The 20,583-nt window shown below is 57.9% G+C and overlaps 1 protein-coding gene across 1 annotated transcript; it reads right to left on the bottom strand.

Annotated features, from left to right (window-relative positions):
• Positions 1-334: 334 nt before the first annotated feature.
• CCDC187 (coiled-coil domain containing 187) lies at positions 335-17,658 on the bottom strand. Its single transcript, XM_023742652.1, has 8 exons — positions 17,564-17,658; positions 16,379-16,893; positions 14,557-14,655; positions 12,953-13,054; positions 8,440-8,574; positions 6,938-7,944; positions 6,449-6,543; positions 335-938 (listed from the first exon to the last, which is right to left on the bottom strand). The coding sequence occupies exons 1-8, from the start codon at positions 17,656-17,658 to the stop codon at positions 335-337; spliced, it is 2,652 nt and encodes an 883-aa protein (XP_023598420.1).
• Between the last annotated feature and the right edge of the window lie 2,925 nt (positions 17,659-20,583).

The raw sequence follows: 20,583 nt of genomic DNA, 5'->3' as shown, positions 1-20,583 counted from the left end.
CGTGACTCACGGCAACCCCGTGCGTGACTCACGGCAACCCCGTGCGTGACTCACGGCAACCCCGTGCGTGTCAGAGCAGAACTGTGCACCATAAGGCTTTCAATGGCCGATTTTTTGGAAGTAGATCGCCAGGACTTTACTCCAAAGCATCTCTGTGTGGACTTAGACCATCAACCCTTTGGTCAGCAGAGAGCACTTAACCGCTGCACCACCAGAGACTTGGTGCACATTGTCATGGTGCCCCGCCCCCCTTCTGGAGCGGAGAGCTAGGGCAGAGGGGAGGCAAGTCTCGGGCACAAGGTTCTACAGGGGGGAAATGAGGGTCTGGGTGCCCTCAGCCCAAGGGACCATTGGTCACCCCTGGGGTTCGAGACCCTCTGAGGCCCAGCACCGTCCTACCTTGGAGCTTGCTCGTGCACTGGTCCCACGGGTTCGCGTGCTGCCAGCACTCCCGGCCAGAGCGCCAGGGCAGTGCCTCACCGTCCGGCAGGCACGGGGGAGAGAGAAGCGCCCCCATATCCCTGCTGGGCTCCAAAGCTCTGGGCCAGGCTGGGGCTGTGACAGCGGCGGCGGCTGGCTTGGGGCTGGGCGGCAGGGGTGGTGGCAGGCTCAGGGCCGGGTCCCGGAGCAGGTCCAGTGCCTCGGGCTTGTGCAGCTTTTCAGTGAGCACGTCGATCCGCTGCTTCAGGACGTTGGCCGTGGTCTCCAGGGCCTGCAGCCGGGCCTGCTTGGATTGGAAGAGCAGGGGGCGGGCCGTGCCCAGGCTCTCAGCCTCCTTGGGGTCCAGATAGATGCACAGCTGCGGTGGGCAGCTCATGGGCAGGTCCTGGAGCTTCCAGGGGTGCAGGGAGGCGTTGGTGGACATCAGCAGGGGGGCACTGTCTTCCGTCTCTCGATTCTTGGGGTGGCTGAAGGCTCTGTTCAAACACAGGCAGAAGCTGCAGGCAGAGAGGGCAGAGCAGGTGGGTCGCCTGCTCTGCGGTGAGTGCAGAAACACGGCTGCGGGGGGAGCTTCGCAGCAGCATCAGCGACAGGCCAAGTGTCTACAGCAGAGACCAGGACAACGGTACAGGCATCACACAACAGCCCTTGTGCATCGTCAGCAAGAAGGAGGATTAAGACATGAAAATAGCGGGGAAGACAGCACCACATGTGGGTGAAGTGCACACAGCGTGACCAGGGTGAACGACACACCAGAAAAGGACATTTTGGGCAAAGGGTAGGACGTGCATCATTTTGCAACAACACTGCCACCAACAAAAAAGCGGGTGGTTACGTATGTACATAGAGATGCATAGACAAGTCCGGGTATTGTTATGGATTGAATTGTGTACCCAAAAAACATGTGTTGTAAATCCTAACTTCTATGCCTGTGGTTGGAAACCCTGGTGGCATAGTGGTTAAGAGTTTGGCTGCTCACCAAAGGGTCAGCAGTTCGAATCTACCAGATGCTCCTTGGAAACGCTATGGGGCAGTTCTACTCTGTCTTATAGGGTCGCTATGATTTGGAATCAACTCAACGCAACGGGTTTGTTTTTTGGTTTATACCTGTGGTTGTGATCCCATGTGGGACTGGGTTGTCTTTGTTCTGTTAATGAGACAGGATTAGTGTAGGGTGTGTCTTGAGTCAGTCTCTTATAAAATATAAAAGGAGCAGATTAAGCAAGCAGAAATGGGAGAAGACAGACGCCAAGTCACGTGGAGATCTCCAAGGAACCAGTAAACAGAAGCTGAAGAGATAAGCACGTTCCCCCAGGGCTGACAGAGAAAGCAAGGCTTCCCCTAGAGCCAGGCTCTGAATTCAGACTTCTAGCTTCCTAAACTGTGAGAAAGCAAGTTTCTGTTTGTTGAAGCCATCCACTTATGGTATTTCTGTTATAGCAGCACTAGATAACTAAGACAGGTATATATATGTATACACTTGGAGATGTATCTATACATATATATAAATATGTGTGTGCTTGCATATATATTCATATATATAATAAACTGTGCCACGTAGAGGGCACAGTTATGGATACTTCTCAGACATAACCAAACACCTACAGAGTTTGGTTTTCTGGGTTTGAAGGCTTAGGACCATAGTCTCATGGGACACCTAGGTCATTTGGCATAATATAGTTCATAAAGTTTACGTTCTACCTCCTTGTTTGGTGAGTAGTGTCTGGGGTCTTAAAAGCTTGTGAGCAGCCATCTAAGATACAACTATTGGTCTCTGTTTGTCCAAAGCAAAAGAGGAAGAAGGAAACCAAAGACTCTGAGAAGAAACTAGTCTATAGGACTAATAGTCTACATGAACCACAGCCTTATCTACCCTGAGACCAAAAGAACTAGATGGTGCCCGGCTACCACTACTGACCATTCTGATCAGGGCCACAATAGATGGTTCCTAACAGAATGGGAAAAATACATGGAACAGATTCAAATTGTTAAAAAGTCCAGACTTACTGGACTAGTTGAGACTGGAGGACTCCCTGAAACTTTTGCCCTGAGATACTCTTTAAATCTTGAACCAAAAGTACCCCCGAGGTCATCTTTTAGCTAAATAACAAAGTGGCTCATAAAATAAAGAACATAACCTGTGAGTACCGCACTCCTTTAAAAAATCATCCATAGGAGACCAGGAGCCCTGGTGGTGCAGTGGTTAAGAGCTACGTCTGATAACAAAAAGGCTGGCAGTTTGAATCCATCAGCCACTCCTTGGAAACCCTATGGGGCAGTTTTACTCTGTCCTAGCGGGTCGCTATGAATCGGAATCGACTCAATGGCAGCAGAGTTTTCTTATATGAGACCAAACGGTCAACAATTACCCTACGGCGAAGAAGAGAAGGTAAGGGGGCATGGAAACTAGATTACTGGAAATGGAACAACCAGAACAGAATTAATGAGAATGTTGACACACTGGGCAAAATGTAACAAATGTCACTGGATTATTTGTTTGGGAATTGTTAAATGGGAACCTAATCTGCGGTGTAAACTCTCAGCAAAAACACAGTAAAAATGTTATTTTTTTTTAAAAAAAAAAAGAACATGAAAAGAATAAATATTTGCAAAACACATCTCTGATACAGGACTTGTATCCAAGCTATACAAAGAACCCTTAAAACAATGAACTAGCACTACGCACCTATTAGAATGACTAAAATCCAGCACACTGACAACATCAAGTGCTGACAAAGATATGGAGCAACAAGAACTCTCACTCATGGCTGGTGGGAATGCATCATGGTGCAGCCACCTTGGGAGAGAGTTGGCAGTTTCTTACAAAGCTAAGCACAGGCTAACCGTATGAGCCAGCAATCACTCCCCTGGGTATTTGTCCAAATAAGTCAAAAACGTATGTCCACATAAAAACCTGCACACGAATGTTTATAGCAGCTTTATTCATAATTGTCAAAACTTGGAAGCAACCAAGATGTCCTTCAACGGGTGATGGATAAACAAACTGTGGTCCATCCATACAATGGAGTATTACTCAGTGATAAAAAGAAACAAGCTCTCAAGTCACGAAAAGACATGGCGGAACCTCAAATGCACATTGCTAGGTGAAAGAAGCTAGTCTGAAAGGTCACATGCTGCAGGATTCCAACCCTAGCACATTCTGGAGAAGTCAAAGCTATATAGCCAGAGTGCTCCTCGGAAGCAGGATAAGAGACTTGGTCTCATGGACTTTGGACATGGTATCAGGAGGGACCAGTCCCTGGAGAAGGACATCGTACTTGGTAAGGTAGAGGGTCAGTGAAAAAGAGGAAGACCCTCGATGAGATGGGTTGACACAGTGGCTGCAACCATGGGGTCAAACACAGCAACGATTGTGAGGATGGCGCAGGACCGGGCAGCATTTCCTTCCGTTGTACACGGGGTTGCTATGGGTAGGAAACGAACTCCAAGGCGCTTCACAACAACGGAGAGACAGTGAACAGATCAGTGATCGCCAGGGGGTCAGCAGGCAGGGTGGGTGAATGAACAGGCGGAGCCGAGGGCATTTTTAGGGCAGTGACACTATTCTGTCAGGCACTGTAATGGTGGATACATGACATGCTTTGTCAAAACCCACGGGGCTGTACCGCACAGAGAATGAACCCTCATGGAAACTATGTTGTTACTGTTGGGTGCCTTCAAGTGGATTCTGACGCATGGCCCCCCATGTGACAGAGTAGAACTGCCTCATAAGGTTTTCTTGAATATAATCTTTATAGAAGCAGAACACAGGGTCTTTCTCCCGAGAGCCAATGGGTGGGTTAGAACCGCCAACCTTTCACTTAGTAGCCAAGCACTTCACTATTGAGCCACCAGGGCTCCTTAGTTAAATAACAATATATCAATATTGATTCATCAATTATAACCAATGACCCAGGAATGTAAGATGGTAATCACAGGGGAAGCTGGGGAGGGGGGATATATGGGAATGCTGTAATTTTCTAGACAATTTTCCTGTAAACCTAAATCCAGTCTAAAAAATAAAGTCTATTTAAAAAAAGAAAAACAAGGACACAAGAAGTGAGAATGAAGACCCACTGCCTCAGGCGTTCATGTGGGTGACTGTCACCCGCACTTTGTTGAGCAAAAGAAGTCAGACCCCAAGGGCCCTCCCACACCTGACCTCCCAGTCACATAAGCACCCAAGCCCCAGCCCTGCCAAGCTGTTTGCTATCAGAGGTCAGGGGGTGGCTGCCCTGGGGACGCTGGGATGGGGGTGACACGGGTGTGTTCAGTGTGTGAACATTCATGAAGCTGCGCACGTATGACCCATCCTTGTCAATGTAACTATATGTCAAGTATAGTTTAAACATGCAGACTCCTGGCTGCCCTCAGTCCTACAGATTTGGAATCTCTGGGGTGGACTGGGAATATGCGCTTTGCATACAAAATAAAAGGGAGTCAGACATTTCTGGAAGTGAGGGGCTGGGTTGGGGTGTCCTTCTGCCTGGAGGTGCTGAAGGACAGGGCACTGTCAGGAAGGGCTGTGAAGAGGGCAGGAGCCAAGCACCCAGGGAGTCAGCCCGAAGCTCCCCCAGACACAGGCTACCAAAGCCACACCCAGGAGGGGCCCTGGGCAGGACATCCTTGGTGGGCCCCTCAGCCTCTGAGCCAGCTCTCCCTTCAGCTGTGAGCCCACGGTGTGCAGGGAACCGTTTGGCAGGTGGACGTATGAGGCCAGAGAGAGATTCACTGCCTAAAGACTGGCTGCACTCATGGAACCCTCCCGCACCCCTGAGAGAGCAAGCGCTGGGGACACAGCCTCTTGTGAGGGGCGGGCGCCCAATTCCCCCCAACCAAAGCCCCCTGTGCTTCAAAATGGGGGAGGGGGATCTTCTGGAGAGCTGCTCTGGTTCAATTAAGATACATGGTAGTTAAAAAAAAAGACAATGACAAGTGTTGGTGAGGTTGTGGAGAAACTGGAACTCTAGTCCATTGCTGGTAGGAATGCAAAATGGTACAGCCGCTGTGGAAACAGCTTGGTAGTTTCTCAAAAAATTAAACACAGAGTTACCATGTTGTTGGGTGCCATGGAGTTAATTTTGACTCTTATCACCCCGATAGGACAGAGTAGAACTGCTCCACAGGGTTTCCTAGGCTGTAATCTTTACAGGAGCAGATCACCAGGTCTTTTCTCCCACAGAGCCGCTGGGTGGGCTCAACTCATATGACCCAGCAATTCTGCTCCTAGGAGTATACCCAAAAGAAATGAAGACATACGTGCCTGCAAAAACTTTTACACGGAAGTTCATAACAGCACAATTCATAACAGCCAAGAGGTGGAAACAATCCAAATGTCCATCAACAGATGATGGATAAACACAGTGTGGTCCATCTCTACATTGGAATGTGATGCAGCCACAAAAAAGAATGCAGTTCTGTGCGTGGCGTGACATGGATGAACCTTGAAAACACTATGCCGAGTGAACGAAGTCACAAAAAACCGCCACTTGTATGAAATGTCTACAACGAGCAAATCCACAGACAGAGGGTAGACTGGTGGTTTCGAGGGGCTAGGGGAGAGGCAGAGGGACTGCTTACTGGGTATAGGGTCTCCTTTTGGGGGTGGTGAAAATACTTTGGAACTAGATGGGGGTGGTAGTTGCACCATATTTTCACTGAATTGTTCACTTTTAAACGTTAATTTTATGTTATGTGAATTTAACCTCAATTAAAAACTTTACAGGTAGTGAGCACCCACCCCTGCCTGCAGTGGAACAAAGTCGGCCGAGCCCCCAGGACAGTGTCCTCGGCCAGTCAGTCCACAGCCCTGCCCACGACTGTGGCCCCGTCCACAGCCCTTCCAGACCCCGCCCACGCCCGCGCCCCCAGACCCCGGCCACAGCACTACGGAAACCCTGCCCCCACGGTCTCACCCAAGCCTCAGTCAGCTCCTGCTCTCAGCCTCCCCTCACCGCCCCGCCCCATGGTGCGCCCAGGCCCCGCCCACAGCCGCCCGCACACTCACCTGCCCGGGGCCTCCTGGTCCCCCAGCACCATGCCTGAAGTCACCTTACTCCACCCCAGCACGGGCAGCCCCAGGCTCCCGGGGGTGTCCAGGCCCTACAGCAGAAGAGGATCCGTCAGAGCCCCACGCCAGCAGGAAGACCCCCAACCCCATCGCTCAGCCTCAAAGCTGGGCCCTGGCCTCCACCGGAGTCTCAGGTGGACCCTTCAGAGCCTCGCAGGGGAATCGAGGGGGCTGTGACGGGCGGCGAGGTCCCTCCTGACCCCATCGCTCCAGGCAGCAGGCGTTTGGGAACCCATGGGAGCACGGACAGAGGGGCAGGGAGCTGTGCCCGACCTTCTGCCCCACCCAGGGGTGAAGGCGGCCCGCGTCCCAGCCCTGCCCCTCCCGCGGAGGCCTGGTTTTCCAACAAGAGTTGGCGGCCGGCCATCCAGGGGCGCCAGGAGGCCAGCGCTGGCCCAGTCTGGACCACTCGCCCGCCGAGCGTACCCCGGGCTGCGCAGAGTGCGGCACGAAGGTCACGATGCCGGGGCTGGTCTGGGAGACCACGGGGGCGGGCCTCCCGAGCACCGCCTCCCTCTGCTTGCGGTACACCTCCTGCAGCCGGCGGCTCCGCAGCTCCAGCGCCCGCGCGGCCGCGGCCTTCTCCTCCAGCGCCTGCCGCCGCCGCGCCAGCGCTTTCTGGCGCATAAACTCCCGCAAGGACTCAGAGCTGTGGGGTGGGCCCGGGACGCCCCGGGGCCTCTGGCCGGTGGTCAGCCCTTCCGTGTTCTCCTTCCCGGGTGCATCTCCAGGCAAGCTCCCAGCGGGTGTCGGCCAGGACAGCAGATCGGAGCCCCTGCCTTTGCTCCGGGCGCCTGGCCACTGCAAGAAGGAGGTGCTCCAGGGCCGCTGGGCCAGAGGACTTGGCCTTTCCAGAGGGTTCCACAGCTGGTGGACAGGAGCACCCCAGTCTTCACGGCCCTGGCCAGCTGATGTGCTCCAGGTCCGCTGTGGGGAGGAGCCCAGCCTTGTGGGTGGGCTCCCAGGTCTCTGGAAGGAGGAGTCCCAGGCTTTGGCTGCCCAGGCCCTCTGTGGGTAGGACTCCCACTTGGCCGAGGCACTGCAGGGCTGCTGCCCAGGGAAGCTCCAGGCCCTCTCAAGGGGGCCACCCTTGTCCTCGGTGGTGGCCCAAGGCCTCTTCGAGAAGGCGCTCTGCATGTCCAGGGCACTATGGGGGCCCTGCTGCTTCCTCTCTGCCCGGTCCTGCAGCCCTGGTTTTGGACGCCCTAGCTCCGATGCCCGCCTGGACTGCGGGTGCCGGGCCAAGTCCAGCCCGGCCTGGATCTGCCGGCGGAGGTCTTGCAGGATGGCCATGGCGTTCTGGATGGTGGCTGGCTGGTCCTGGGAGGCCAGGCTGGGTGTGGTGGCAGATAGCTGCTGGTCACTGCAGGCTGGGCTGGGCGTCTGGGTGGGGTCAGGGCCACACTTAGCAGCTGGAACCTTCTCGATGTGTCCTACAAAGACAGCAGTCATGGGCACTTCAGGGGCCGCAGATGTGTGGGGAAGGGCAAGGCCCTCGGGAGGGCAAGGCCCAGGAGAGGGTCAGCAGGGCCCTTCCCCCTGAGTCCCCCCTTTGACCTCTACACTCATCTTTGGACACAGGTGCCCTCTGGGACAGGTGCCATGCCTGTATGACTCTGGACAGATGGCGATGCTGCCAGAGGAGCCCCGCTGGTTCCCGTCCAGTTCTCCTTAAACCTGGGAGCCCAGCTGGTTCCCTGCCTTCCCAGGGGCTGGCAGAGCCTCTTAGGGACAGTGTCCCTGTCTGGGGCCTCACAGGTGATAAGTCCTCTCTGACTGAGATGTGGACATCTTTTGACGAGTCCCCGGAGAGATGCTGCTCCCAAACCCGGATGCTGCCTCCACCCCAGGCACAGCCGCCTCTAGCCTCCCACCCCCCGATGCCACAGCAAAGCAGGCCCAGAGCCCTGGCGCGTGGCACGAGGTACCTAATTCCGCGGTGGGGGCTGGCTTTCTTGAGGGTGCCCGGCTCCGGCGCCCAGGGAGCTTGGGAGGGGGCCCGAGCAGCAACCTCACCAGGGCTTGTCCTCTCCTCCAGGAGTACACATCCACCAACTCAGAATCTTAAACAGAGAAAACACACACGCACACATACACACACCCAAGGCCGGGGCCGTGCGGCAGTCAGTGGGGCCGTGCAGCCTAGGGGAGCAGATCACTCCAACCCAGAGGGCACACGGGGAGATCCTGCCTGACCAGGCACCGTGGGGGCAGGGGAGGGGCAGATCCTCAGCCACCAGCAAGGGAGGGGCAGGGCTGAGTCTCGGGGAGCCTCGCTCTTTTCCGTAAAACGAGGATAATAAAGCCTGCTCCGAGGGCTGTATCTGTAAAACACGCAGGCCCTGGCACATAGCACGCACTCAGCAAATTGTGGCTGATAATAACAGTAAAGATAATCATAACAAGGACTGACAGCCCCGGCACCGGCCTCCAGCGCCTGGGCCTCACAGGCAGGCACTTGGCGCCAGAGGAACCGAAGGCAATGTTATATCTGAGGGTTGGCACTGAACCGGAGGAAACAGATTTGTTTTTAAGCTGGTGAGAGTCAGCAGCAACAGAAGCAGGGGATCAGTGAAGACGCCCAAGCTGGTGGGCTAGGGTCCCGGGAAGTCTGGCAGAAACCACCCATCACATCACAAACGCAAATGAACTTGCTTTAATAGGTGCTGTCACATAATAAACACCGTTTATCAAGGTTTGACTCCATAATTCCAGATCACATTCACCAAATTCCAATACCAGTACCACCATGGTCACAAACCCACCCACAGGGCCCCTGGCCGAGGCCGAAGCCGAGAGGGGCAGGCCTTCCGCTCACACACAAGCTGCTCGGGGTCCAGGCCAAGACCACACCTGTCGAGGATCCCACTGCCCCCCACCCCAGGCTAGCCCAGAGCGCTACCACCGGTGGCTTCGACTCTCGGGAGAGTCGCTGTTGGATAGAAAACATCACGTGGCCTGGGCTCAAGACCACGGGGGGTCCTAGCCAAGACTTCCCCTGCACCCCACGGGGAGAGGGTTCTTACTTGGGAGGCTGAGTGAGGGTGCTTTAAGGCAGGGATCGTCCAGAGAGGGGGCCATATGGGGGAGGCAACCAGCCTGGGTCAAGGACCACCACAGCACACCCACACACCCCCTAGACACAGCACCCTCCTGGCCTGCGCTGACCCAGTGTCAGCCACAGGCCTGAAGCTACTACTCCAAGAAGGGGATGGGCCACGAGAAGCCACGCCCTCCTTCAGCCAGGACGTCCGAGGCCTCGCCCTCCCGAGAACAGGAAGCCAAGCCGAGGCAAAGCACTGTCAAAGCCAGGTATGTGAGGCCACGCCCCCAGCAGTCAGGACCGCCCTGGACACGCCCCCTTGCCGACAGGACGCTGTGGCCACGCCCCCAGGATGCCAAGGCCACGCCCTTTCGCTGGCCAGACCCTGAGGCTACGCCCCCTAGCAGTCAGAACCTCCCCTGGCCACGCCCCCTCGAGGCCAGGACGCCCAAGGCCGTGCCCTCTGGGGTGCAGCCTCCTCCTCCGGCCAGCCCTCCACTTCTAGGACCTCCCACGGAGGTTAGGAACACCGCCTGGCGCCCCAAATGCGGGTTTAAATGTCGGCTCTGGCACTGGCTAGCTATGAGTCCTGGGCAAGTGACTTCACTTCTCGGTGCCTTGATTTCCCCATCTGTAAAAAGCGGGAAGTATCTAACAATCCCTCCCACAGGGTCGGCGAGGATGAAACAGGGGTCACTAATATTCCCAAGAATTGGCCCCAGAAGGTCTCCGGGTTCCCCCAGCTCAGGAGGGCAGGCTGAGGCTGGAACTGCCCTGCGGTCCACATCCGGGTTTCGGGCGGGGGCCAGAGCAGGAGGGGGGCGCTCCTGGGCTGAGGACCCCTCCCTATGGGCAGGTGGGGGGACCTTCCGTCACCGCCGCTCCTCTTCCCCATTAGCGGCCAGAGGAGACCAGGTAGACAAATGGGTCCTGAAGGACAGATCTTTTTCTTCCGCTGAGCAGTTTAGCGGCAATTAATTTCTTTACGAGAGGATTTTTAATCTGTGGAAATGGATTAAGTCCCAAAGTGCCCCGTCAAAGTTCTGGCGCTGACTTAATCTATGATAAAAAATGCAAAGTGCGGGGATATAATCTGAAATTAAATATCTGGCTTCATTTTCCTTCAGCCCGGATGGATGAATATTTTATAACTATTGTGATTTAATTTTTTGTTAACTACAGCAAATTTCTAATTCATCCAATTCCCAAGTCCTGCGGGTCTGACCTCTGAACCCAAACTCATCTCTTCTTAGCCCAGCTGTGACTTCGTCACTGACAGAAAGTAATGGTCAGGCCAGACAGGGTGACACGGTGGTTACGATGATGAATGCGGTCAGCGGCACACCCTTTTGACCTGGTGTCAGGCGGAATGCGGGTCATTTTTCAAGTGAGCTATTAAAATAAAACAAACCAAAAAGCTGGGGGGTGCGGGGGAGGCAGACAATTGTTACTATATTCTATGCATTGTCAGTGAGCCTTCCGGAACCTTCTTGGTGCCCCCCAGCGTCCCTCATTTTGTGCCAGCCCCTCTCCTGCATCGCCCCTTGCCCAGCCGCCGCCTGCTGAATAAACACGGCTGCTGTCACGCCAGGTGGCCCTGTCTGAGCTCCCGGATCTGACTTGAGTGCACGATGGCTGAGAGTGGGTGGGGGAGGAGGATGCTTATTCAGTCCTCTGGAAGCCACTGCCCTGCCCACGAGCAGAGGCAGCCAGTGTCTGATGATGGGTGGCAGAAACACGCGCTCCCGGACATGACAGGGCACACATGGCCTGCTCCCCACCAAGGGGCCTCTGGACTGTTCTTATGCCGTGGGGGGAAACCGAGGCACAGGATGAGCAAAACCAAGCTCTCAAGCTCACTCTTAGAGTAAGGGCCCAACAGAGCTGACCTCGGCCCAACCTGAGAGGCCCCTGGTGGTGCCCCACAACCCGAGGTACGGGGAGCCCAGGCCTCCAGGGGCAGGCCCTGACAAGGTGCCCAGGTGTGGTCCCATGTAAACGTGAATGGATTCACTCCAATTAAGAGCACAGGCCTTGAGCAAGACAGTCAGGTCCCAAGCCTGGCTCTGCCCTGTGTGGCCCCAGGCAGACGGGTGCACCTCTCTGAGCCTCCATTTCCCCATCTGTAAAACGGGAGCAAGACCGTCTACCTCAGAGGAGAGCCGTGAGGATTGAATGAGCTAATGCGCACAGGTCACATGGCACAGAGCTGGGCACCCGGCCGGGACACGCTGAGCACGGCCACTCCACCCTGACTGCCGAGAATGTTCTAGAGGAAATGCCTGGAGGAACTGCCAACTCTGCTGCCCGCCCCCTCTGCTCCCCACGCACCGTGTCCAGCCCTTCCTCGGGTGGGCTGAGCTGGGCCATGGGCAGAGGGCTCCTCGAGAACTCACTCAGGCCCTGCTCCTCGGGCAGCAGACCCCTGAATCGGAAATCCCTCTGTGAATCACTGATAAGATCACTTAGCAGACTTTCTGGACATTTCTTTGAAGCTCATCCTAACACAAACGCCTGCCTGTCTTGCAGCCCCACCTGACTTCTCTGAGTCCCCAGAGCTGTCGAATAAGTGGGACCTAGGCAAGGGCCTTTCCTGCCCCCGAGGGCCTGTGCCAAAGTCAGGCTTTGGGCTAGCCGCCTGGAATTCTGAACACCGGCGCAGCCTGGCCAGGGCGTGGCGTCTCCTCCGCCGCCTGCCTGCCGCGGGAGGCAGCGGAACTGCAGGAGCTCGTTACATGAGGCCGCGGAACAGAATAGCAAAGGTGACACAAATGGGTCAAGCTTGACTGCTGACCGAAACGTTGGTGGTTCTAACCCACCCACTGGCACCACAGAAAGTCCTAGTGATCTACTTTGGTAAAGATTACAGCCAAGAAAACCCAACGGACCTCAGTTCTACTCTGTCCCACGTGGGGTCACCATGAGTCGGAATCGACTCTACAGCAACGTGTTCGGTGTTTTGGCTTTAACTAAAAAGCAGGCATACGCCCTGCGAACCGGATACCCAGGTGCCTCCCTCGTGGCCTTCTGCCTCTTCCAATGCATGCTACTCGCTAATGCTGTGACGTGAGCGAGCTACACGTCCACGCTAGAGCGCGGTGGGCAGCTTGGTGCCACTGCAGTTTTCCGAGTCTAAGGCGTTAAGTGGAGCTGAGGCACATGGGGACTTGGGACTTGGCTTCGTCGCCAGGGCTGCATTGCTGCACAGGCAGGAACCATCTGTTGCTCCGGACTCCTGAGACACGGACGCCGATGCTGCCCCTCCTTCGGGCAGGGGGACCCCTCCGCCCAAGTCCTGCTGACCCTAGACGCCATCCAGCCGCCCGTCCGCACTGGGATGAAACCCATTTGCCTACCTAGAGCCAGGATCGTCCCCTCGTGGACCCCAAATTAGTAACCCTCACCTTTGCCTTTGGGAGCTCTTCCAGGAGAAGGTGACTTGGGAGGCTTCTCTCTTTTACAAGAACAACCTTTGGACCTTTTGGTTTTTTCCCTTGGAACTGGAGCGAGAGAAGAGAGAGGGGAGGGAGACAGTGAGTCACACAGGGACCCGCAGGCTCGCCAGCGCAGGGGCTTGTGTGAGGGCGCCCCTGGAGTCGTGCAGCGAGGTGGTCCTATGCCCCTCGGCCCTGCACCGCCCGGTCCACCCGCTTAGGGCCACAGGGCACACGGCAGGGCCCTGCCCCGCCCGATGTTCTGGGTCAGAACCACTGCCGGGGAGGGGTTGCCTCTAGCAGAGCTGGGCTGGGGCCCCGTGAGCCACACGCCTCTGTCACAGCAGGCGCCGCACTGCCGACAAGTTTCGAGGTGCCTTGGTGGCCTCCCCTCCAGGCCGAGAGCCCCAAGGACAGGCCCCACTCTCTCATCCCTGTAATCCCCGCGCCCAGCTCTGGGCCAGCCCGCGGATGCTCATAACATTTGCTGAGTGAACGAATGACTGACTCTGAATGAATGAAGGGGGCAGGGATCAGGAGGGGGTGCTGGCTGCTGTGGAGAGCTGCTGGTGACCACAGGTGAGGCCAGAGGTGGCTCAGGCAGAGGGCCCTGCCTAGCTATCAATCAGGCCGCCTGGGACCCCCATGGAGTCTGTGCTTGGTCACCACCCCCGGCGGGCGAGGGACACACCCAACCACTGCCTGTGACTGCCGCCGAGTGAGGTCCTGGCTAGAGCGGCAGTCCCAGCCCCCACTGCACTTGGGTGGGTGACAATCGTCCTCCGGGGACCTGGCTCTCATGCCTGCCCTCACGGCCCCGTGGAAGTCCCACATGGCTGCCCTGGGCCAGAGCCCCCTAAGCCTGGGCACCCTGGGCAGCCAGACCTGGGGGGAGGCTCCAGGCACCCCTGCGCCCCAGCCTCTTCCTCCCACTCCATCCCTGGTCTCCAGGACCTCGCTGGGGCCACAGGGACAGTGCTCCTGCCGCTGGTCTTCCCTCCACTGACCCAGTCCCCACCCCATGAAGAGAGGGAGCCTGCCGCACCCACACCCACAGTCATGCCCTGCTTAAACCCCAGATGTTCCCGCCGCCCTGCAACCAAGTCCAGGCTCCTGAATGCCACCTGCCAAACCATCAGCCCCAAAGGCAGCCCCTGCGCCCTCCATCCTTGCCTGCACCCCTTCATTGATGAGTGAGTGAGCAAAAACCTAGACGTTCCCCTGGCCCCTTCCTCACCCAGCTGGAAGTCGGCTGACCCATGGCATCTCCTGGGTAAGGCAGGGCCGGAGCCGAGCCAGGCCTGCAGCCTGCCTGGATTCCTCGGAGGGGTGGGAGGGGGTGGGGCAGCCTGCAGAGGGTTAGGATGCGAGCACCAGAGAATGAGAACTGCAGGCTGGGCCTGAATCCTGGCTCGGCCCCTTCCTGGCTGGGGACCTCTCTGACCCTCAGTATCCTCATCCACGAGTGGGATCATAACAGAACAATTGCATGGGGTGAGAGAAACTGCATGGAGGGAGCAAGGTCCCGCACCGCGGCAGACTGCACCGCCGCCCAATCGTCCCCTCACCGGAGGCCTGGCGCTGGGAGACCCTGGCAGGCTCGCAGCCCTGGCTGGTGGACGCCTTGTCTTCTGTCAGGCTCTCAGTGGCACGTGGGATGCTGAAATCTGGAGCAGAGGGAAAGAAGGGCAGTGCAGGGAGGGAGACCGGTGAGAAGCTGCGAGGACAGCTCGCTGGCCACTGCTCGGAAGCCTTCCAACACAGCCACCCTGAGAGTGCACCCCGGGTCGTCGTCGGCCATGTCGCTGGGCAGCGGGCTCACGGCAGCGTCGCTTAGAGACCAGAATCAGCCCCCGTGTCTCAGAGAGCTTCCCTGAACAAGCGTCAGCGCTCTGTGGCCAGGCCAGGGAGCAGGGCTCAGCCTGCAGCACCGCTGGGCTGCCTGCCGGTCAGGCCTGGAACTCGCGGTGGCAAAGACAAGGGTGTGTAGGGGCAACAGCCTGGGGGGGCACCCACTGGGTGCTGCCAGGGTAATTCTGCAGAGGGGTGGGCAGCAGTACAGACGACTTTTGTCTTGGTCTTGTTGCTTATCTATTCTTCCTAAAGGAAACCCTGGTGGCACAGTGGTTAAGAGCTATGGCTGCTAACCAAAAGGCTGGCAGTTTGAATCTACCAGCCGCTCCTTGGAAACCTTATGGGACAGTTCTACTCTGTCTTATGGGGTTGCTATGAGTTAGAATTGACTCGACGGCAAAGGGTGTTTTTTTCTTTTTTTTTTTTGTATTCTTTCTAAATGTTCCATGATAAACATGTACTACCTTTTTCATTAAAAAAAAAAAAAAAAAAAAAAAGAAGCAGCTATTATTTTTTAAATGAAAAAATAAGCTATCTCTCCTGTCTTCTCAGAGATCAGTTCCCGCCTGGCCATGAGACAGGCCCCATGACTGGCCTCCTCTCTCTGCTCCAGCAGGGATGCGAGGCTTGGGTGTTTCTTCAGTTCCCGCTCTTGCCTCCCCCCAACCCCTCACCGCCTGGGCACACTTGGGTCTTTGCTGGGAGGCAAGCCCTCGAAACTTCTAAATCCCAGGCAGGCTTTTTAGGGTGTTACTGACCTGAGTCCTCACAAACCTGACTGTTATGGATTGAATTGTGTCCCCTCAAAATGCATGTTGCAGTTCTAACCCCAGTACCCGTGAACATGACCTTGTTTGGAAATAGGGTCTTTGCAGATGTGATCAGTTAGGCTAACGTGAGTTCACGCTGCAGCGGGGTGCGTCCTAACACTATGGGAGTGGCGTCATTATAGAGGAGACGCGGTGTCAGGAAGAAGGGACGCCAGCCACGTGAAGATGCACCCACCATCCCTGGCACACCCGGGGCCACCAGAAGCTGGGAGACACAGGGAGGATCCTCCCCTAGAACACTGGCGAGAGCATGGCCCTGCCCACCCTTGGACATGGACGTCCGAACTCCAGACCGTGAGACTCAGTTCCTGTTGTTTTACGCCACCACTTTGTGGGACCTTGTTACCGCAGCTGTAGGACACTCCCAGTGACCGTGCCACTGGCCTGCTTAAGCCCCACCCAGCTCCCCAAGGCCATCGGTGACCAGCCTGGCATGGCCTTGGGCCCAGGGGCGTGGTCCCCTCCACCTCTCCCACCACAGCCTCTGCATGGCCCATCCACCCCTCCTGCCTCCACTCTGGCCTGCGCCACCTTCCCCTCCCGCCCTGTCTTAGTCGTCCTTGAGACCCTCCAAGTGCACCCCCTGCTGCTGATCCGAACCCCTACTCAACTCCTGGCCCTGAGCCCTCCTTGGGCCTCGGCGGCCTGGGGCCCACATCTCCCAGGGGCCACCAGCCCACCCCTCGCCGGCAGAGCTGCTGCTGACCTGGGCATGCCTGGGCAGCAGGGACGTGTGCCACCTTGCGGACCTTCTTCCGGGGCGCCGGCCTGGGAGCCCTGCCGAGGCGCGAGGCACTGGAGGGCGCCGAGGTGCCCAGCGAGCCGCAGCTGGCCTGCCATGCTGCCTGGGCCCGGATCTTGTCACGAAGCCGCTCCAGACGGGGGTCGCTCCACTGGGGCTGCCGTGGAGGCCCCAGCACCTGGGGGGGCCGCTCCTTCCAGAGCCTGGGGGGAGGTGTGCACAGCTCGTGGCCCCCCGAAGAGCCGGAGAGGCGGCCGGAAGACACCGAGCTACCGCTGTTCTCTCTGGTCCCAGGCTCCTTGCCTCCAGACCACACCGGGCAGCTGCAGGCCTGCCCCGGGGCACACGACACCTCACTGGGGTCCGGCCAGGCCTCTCGGCGAGTTCCCCCCAGAGCGCCCGGCTGCTGGGAGGGCCCGGGCCACCTCAGGGCAGCCAGGAGGTCATCGCTGGCTGCAGGTGGACGGTGCTCATCTTCCCTGGGGAGAGAGGAGCGAACACCGTGGTCAGGCGTGAAGCCAGTGCACTGGGCGGAGTGTTCCCCACCAAGCACCCTCGCCCCAGAATCCCTCCTGCTCCCGCTTTTTCTGCATCACACACAGCCTCGGGAAGGACGTCCCTGAGTGAAGAGGATCTGGATGGACAGCTGCCCCTTCTCTGCTGGACCTGCAGCCTAACCGGGAACATGAGCTTGGCTGAGGGCCGCAGCCGCAGCAGCCCGCCACACGGCAGTGCCGTGCCCTGTCCTCTCGGATCCTGACCATGCCCCCTTGAGGTGGGTACTGCCGTCATCCCGCTTTACAGATGGGGAAACTGAGGCTCAGGGCGGTCAGGCTGCCTGCCCAAGGGCATGCCTCAGAGGAGGACTGGGCCCAGAGCCCTGGCTCCTCACACTGACCCTGTCCTGCTGCCTCTGGCGCCCGCCAGGAGGAGAGCACTTGCCTGCATCTGCACGCACACACCCGGGGCTTGGCACTGGCCCTCCTGCCAGCCCGTTGCCCTGGGGCCCTGCCCCTAGGGCAGGGCTGGGGCATTTCCACCAGGCAGGCGGGCGGCATCCCCATGAGTGGAGTGGCCACAGTCACCACACCTGCCCCGAGGGTGCACTGCGGCCGTCACATGGCAGCCTTGGGGTTTGCAGCCCGATACCCATCCCTGCTCAGGGCCGGCTGGCCGCTGCCTTGCTCCAGGTGCTGGCCTTCGCGGGAGCCGGGGCTTAGGATGCAAGCCCTCAGGACAGTCATGGAGACAGGCCTGAGCTGGTCACAGCCTCGGGGCCTTCCTAGTGGGCTGCCTCTGGGTGGGAGAGAATTCCAGGGGGACTCCGTGACAGCATAATAACCCCGTGTCACTCAGTGACTGGGCCTCAGACCTCACTCCTGGTGAGGCCCCAAGCAGACCCCTGCCCCAGTCTGCCCAGGGCACTGGGCCCAGGCGGCCATGCTGGGGAGAGTGAGCCGATGGGCCAGGGCCAGGGCTCAGGGTTGTTCTGGGTCCAGAGCGGAAGCTGGGGGGGTGCTGCCAGCCAGGCTCAGTGTCGGGTCAGGGCTCCGTCCGGGCCTGAGTGGAGGTACAGGAGAGGAGCCAGCCTGAGCCTGGCAAAGGGCCGAGAGCGCGCTGACATCGGTCGCCCACTCAAGGCTCCGTCTACTTTCTCGGCTGAACCAGGGAAGTCCCTGGCTCGTGCTCGGGCACCTTTTGCCAGAGAAATACAGCTAGAGACAGGGACGCTGCCTAGATGCCAGGAGCCCTGCTGGTGTCCTTGGCCCCGCCACTCCTGGGCGGCACCCGCCGGTCAGCCTCCAGTGGGCCCCCTCTCACCTTTGAGGGGATTCTGGTGGGACATGGGCTCAGCATGGCCCCTAAGGAAGAGCACGGTTCAAATCCCACCTCTGGCACTCAGCGGCAGTGGTACACTGGGCGTCAGGGGACCCACCCCAGGTCCGTGTGGGTCCCAAGATGCCTGGCCTTCGGGGCACTGCTGCTGTCATTACAGATACTTAGTACTTTAGGAATTGCCCTAAAGGTGCTCATTCCCTAGTGTCTCCAAAGAAAGGGGGTCTGCAGCCAAAAAAAAAAAAAGAAGAAAATTCCTACTCATGGCCACCCTATGTGTGTTGAGTAAAACTGCGCTCCATAGGGTTTTCAATGGCTGATTTTTCAGAAGTAGATCACCAGCCCTTTCTTCTGAGCTGCCTCTGGGTGAACTTCAGCTGCCAACCTTTCAGTTAGCAGCCAAGCACGTTAACCGTTGCACCAATTAAAAAAAAAAAAAAAAACCAGTTGCTGTCGAATCAATTCCAACTCACGACTATCCCATGTGTTACAAAGTAGAACTGAGCTCCAGAAGGTTTTCTTGCCGTAATCTTTACAGAAGTAGATTGTCAGGCCTTTCTTCTGAGGCACCTCTGGGTGAGTTTAAACTGCCAACCTTTCAGTTAGCAGCCGAGCTGGTTAATCTTTTGCACCACCCAGGGACTCCTCAGCTCTAGGCAGGTGCGGACGATGGGGGCTACCCTCAAGGCATATCCAGAGAACCTTCCCCGGGACACCAGGGGGCAGCCCTGCAGAGGCCCACCATGCCAACCCTGCCCAGGCACAGGGCACGAGCGGGGGTTCTGGGCCCTAGAGCACCCTGGTCACTGGCGCACATGGCCACATGTGTCCAAGGGCAGAGTCTGAGCCACCAGCAGCCATGGGGGCCTTCCTGCCGTCTGGCAGCTGCGGGCGAGAAAGTGGCAGGAGCCCCAGAAGCTTCAAGCCAGACGACCACTCTGGGAGGTGCCTCCCCCTCCCCCAGCCAGGCTCTGCAGCCCCCCCTTATATTCGGAGACTCTCAGGCCTGTCGAGGAAGGGGTGGACCTCAGATTGGACTCAGTGGGGCCAAATCCAGCTCCAGCCCTAGGGCCCCCAGACGACCCCTCGTGGCCCAGATGTACCTCTGCGGCAAGGTGCCGGTGCCACTGCCACTGTCTGGTTCTGCCTTGTCTGCCTGGCCACAAGTCCCGCTCTGCCCGGGTTCGCACCGTCCACTGGGGACATCCCTCGGCGACGCTGAAATTGATCAGACCTACCAGTGAGGTTCTTTATGATCCCGAAGGAGACCAGCACCCCAGAGAGCAGATGCCAGAGTCAGGGCTGGGGGGCGGCCAGAGATCAGACGCTGGGAGCCCGGGCTTTGGGGGCCCAGAGAGCAGACTCCAGCGGTCAGGGCTGCTGAGAGGGCAGAGATCAGACACTGGGGGTCAGGGCTGTGGGGGGCAGGGACGCCTTACCCAGTGAGGAAGGTATGCATGGGCTGACTCGTGCTTACTTACTCATCTGCAGTGCACACTTCACCTGTTTTTCATGTGGTGAAACCCATGTGAAATTGTGCACCGCAGAGGAGTAAGTAAGCACAAGTCAGCCAGTGCGTACCTTGCTTAATGTAAACTCGTGTGTACCTTGCTTACTGGTTAATCCACCCCTGGCTGGGGGGCAGAAAGCAGACACCAGAAGTCGGGAAGCGGGGGCGGGGCAGAGAGAGAACTCTAGGGGTCAGGGACGGCGGAGGGGCTCAGAGAGGACTCCACGGGTCAGGGCTGCAGCGAGGGCCCTTGGAGGTTGGAAGGAAGGGTCTGGACATTTCTGGGCCCTTCCAGTAGGTGCTGCAGGGAATCAGCATGTTCCCGTGCCTGAGACAGCCGGTTAGGATGCCACGCGGACTGCTCATGGCTCTGGCTACAACGTGGGAGCATGACGGGAAGCTGGGGGTGACCTGGGTGCCCCCACACCACCCCCGACCAGGACACTACTAAGTCTCCCCAAAGACAGCTCCATTTCAAGCTTCTTTCCACCCCAAAGAGACTGTCCTGCATGGGATAGCCCCTATGCAGCTTGCACTGGAAGGAAGGCCCATCCCGGAGCCCTGCAGGGACCCTCTGACCACCCGACTCCACACCCTGCAGGGACCCCCTGACCCACCCGACTCCACAGCCTGCAGGGACCCCCTGATCCACCCGACTCCACAGCCTGCAGGGACCCCCTGATCCACCCGACTCCACAGCCTGCAGGGACCCCCCTGACCCACCCGACTCCACAGCCTGCAGGGACCCCCGACCCACCCGACTCCACACCCTGCAGGGACCCCCCGACCCACCCGACTCCACACCCTGCAGGGACCCCCCGAC

The sequence above is a fragment of the Trichechus manatus genome, unplaced genomic scaffold (genome assembly GCF_000243295.1).
Source record: "Trichechus manatus latirostris isolate Lorelei unplaced genomic scaffold, TriManLat1.0 scaffold00214, whole genome shotgun sequence".
Lineage (NCBI taxonomy): Eukaryota > Metazoa > Chordata > Mammalia > Sirenia > Trichechidae > Trichechus > Trichechus manatus.
The sequence above is the reverse complement of the archived record's forward strand: the minus strand, read 5'-3'. Positions and strand labels throughout refer to the sequence as shown.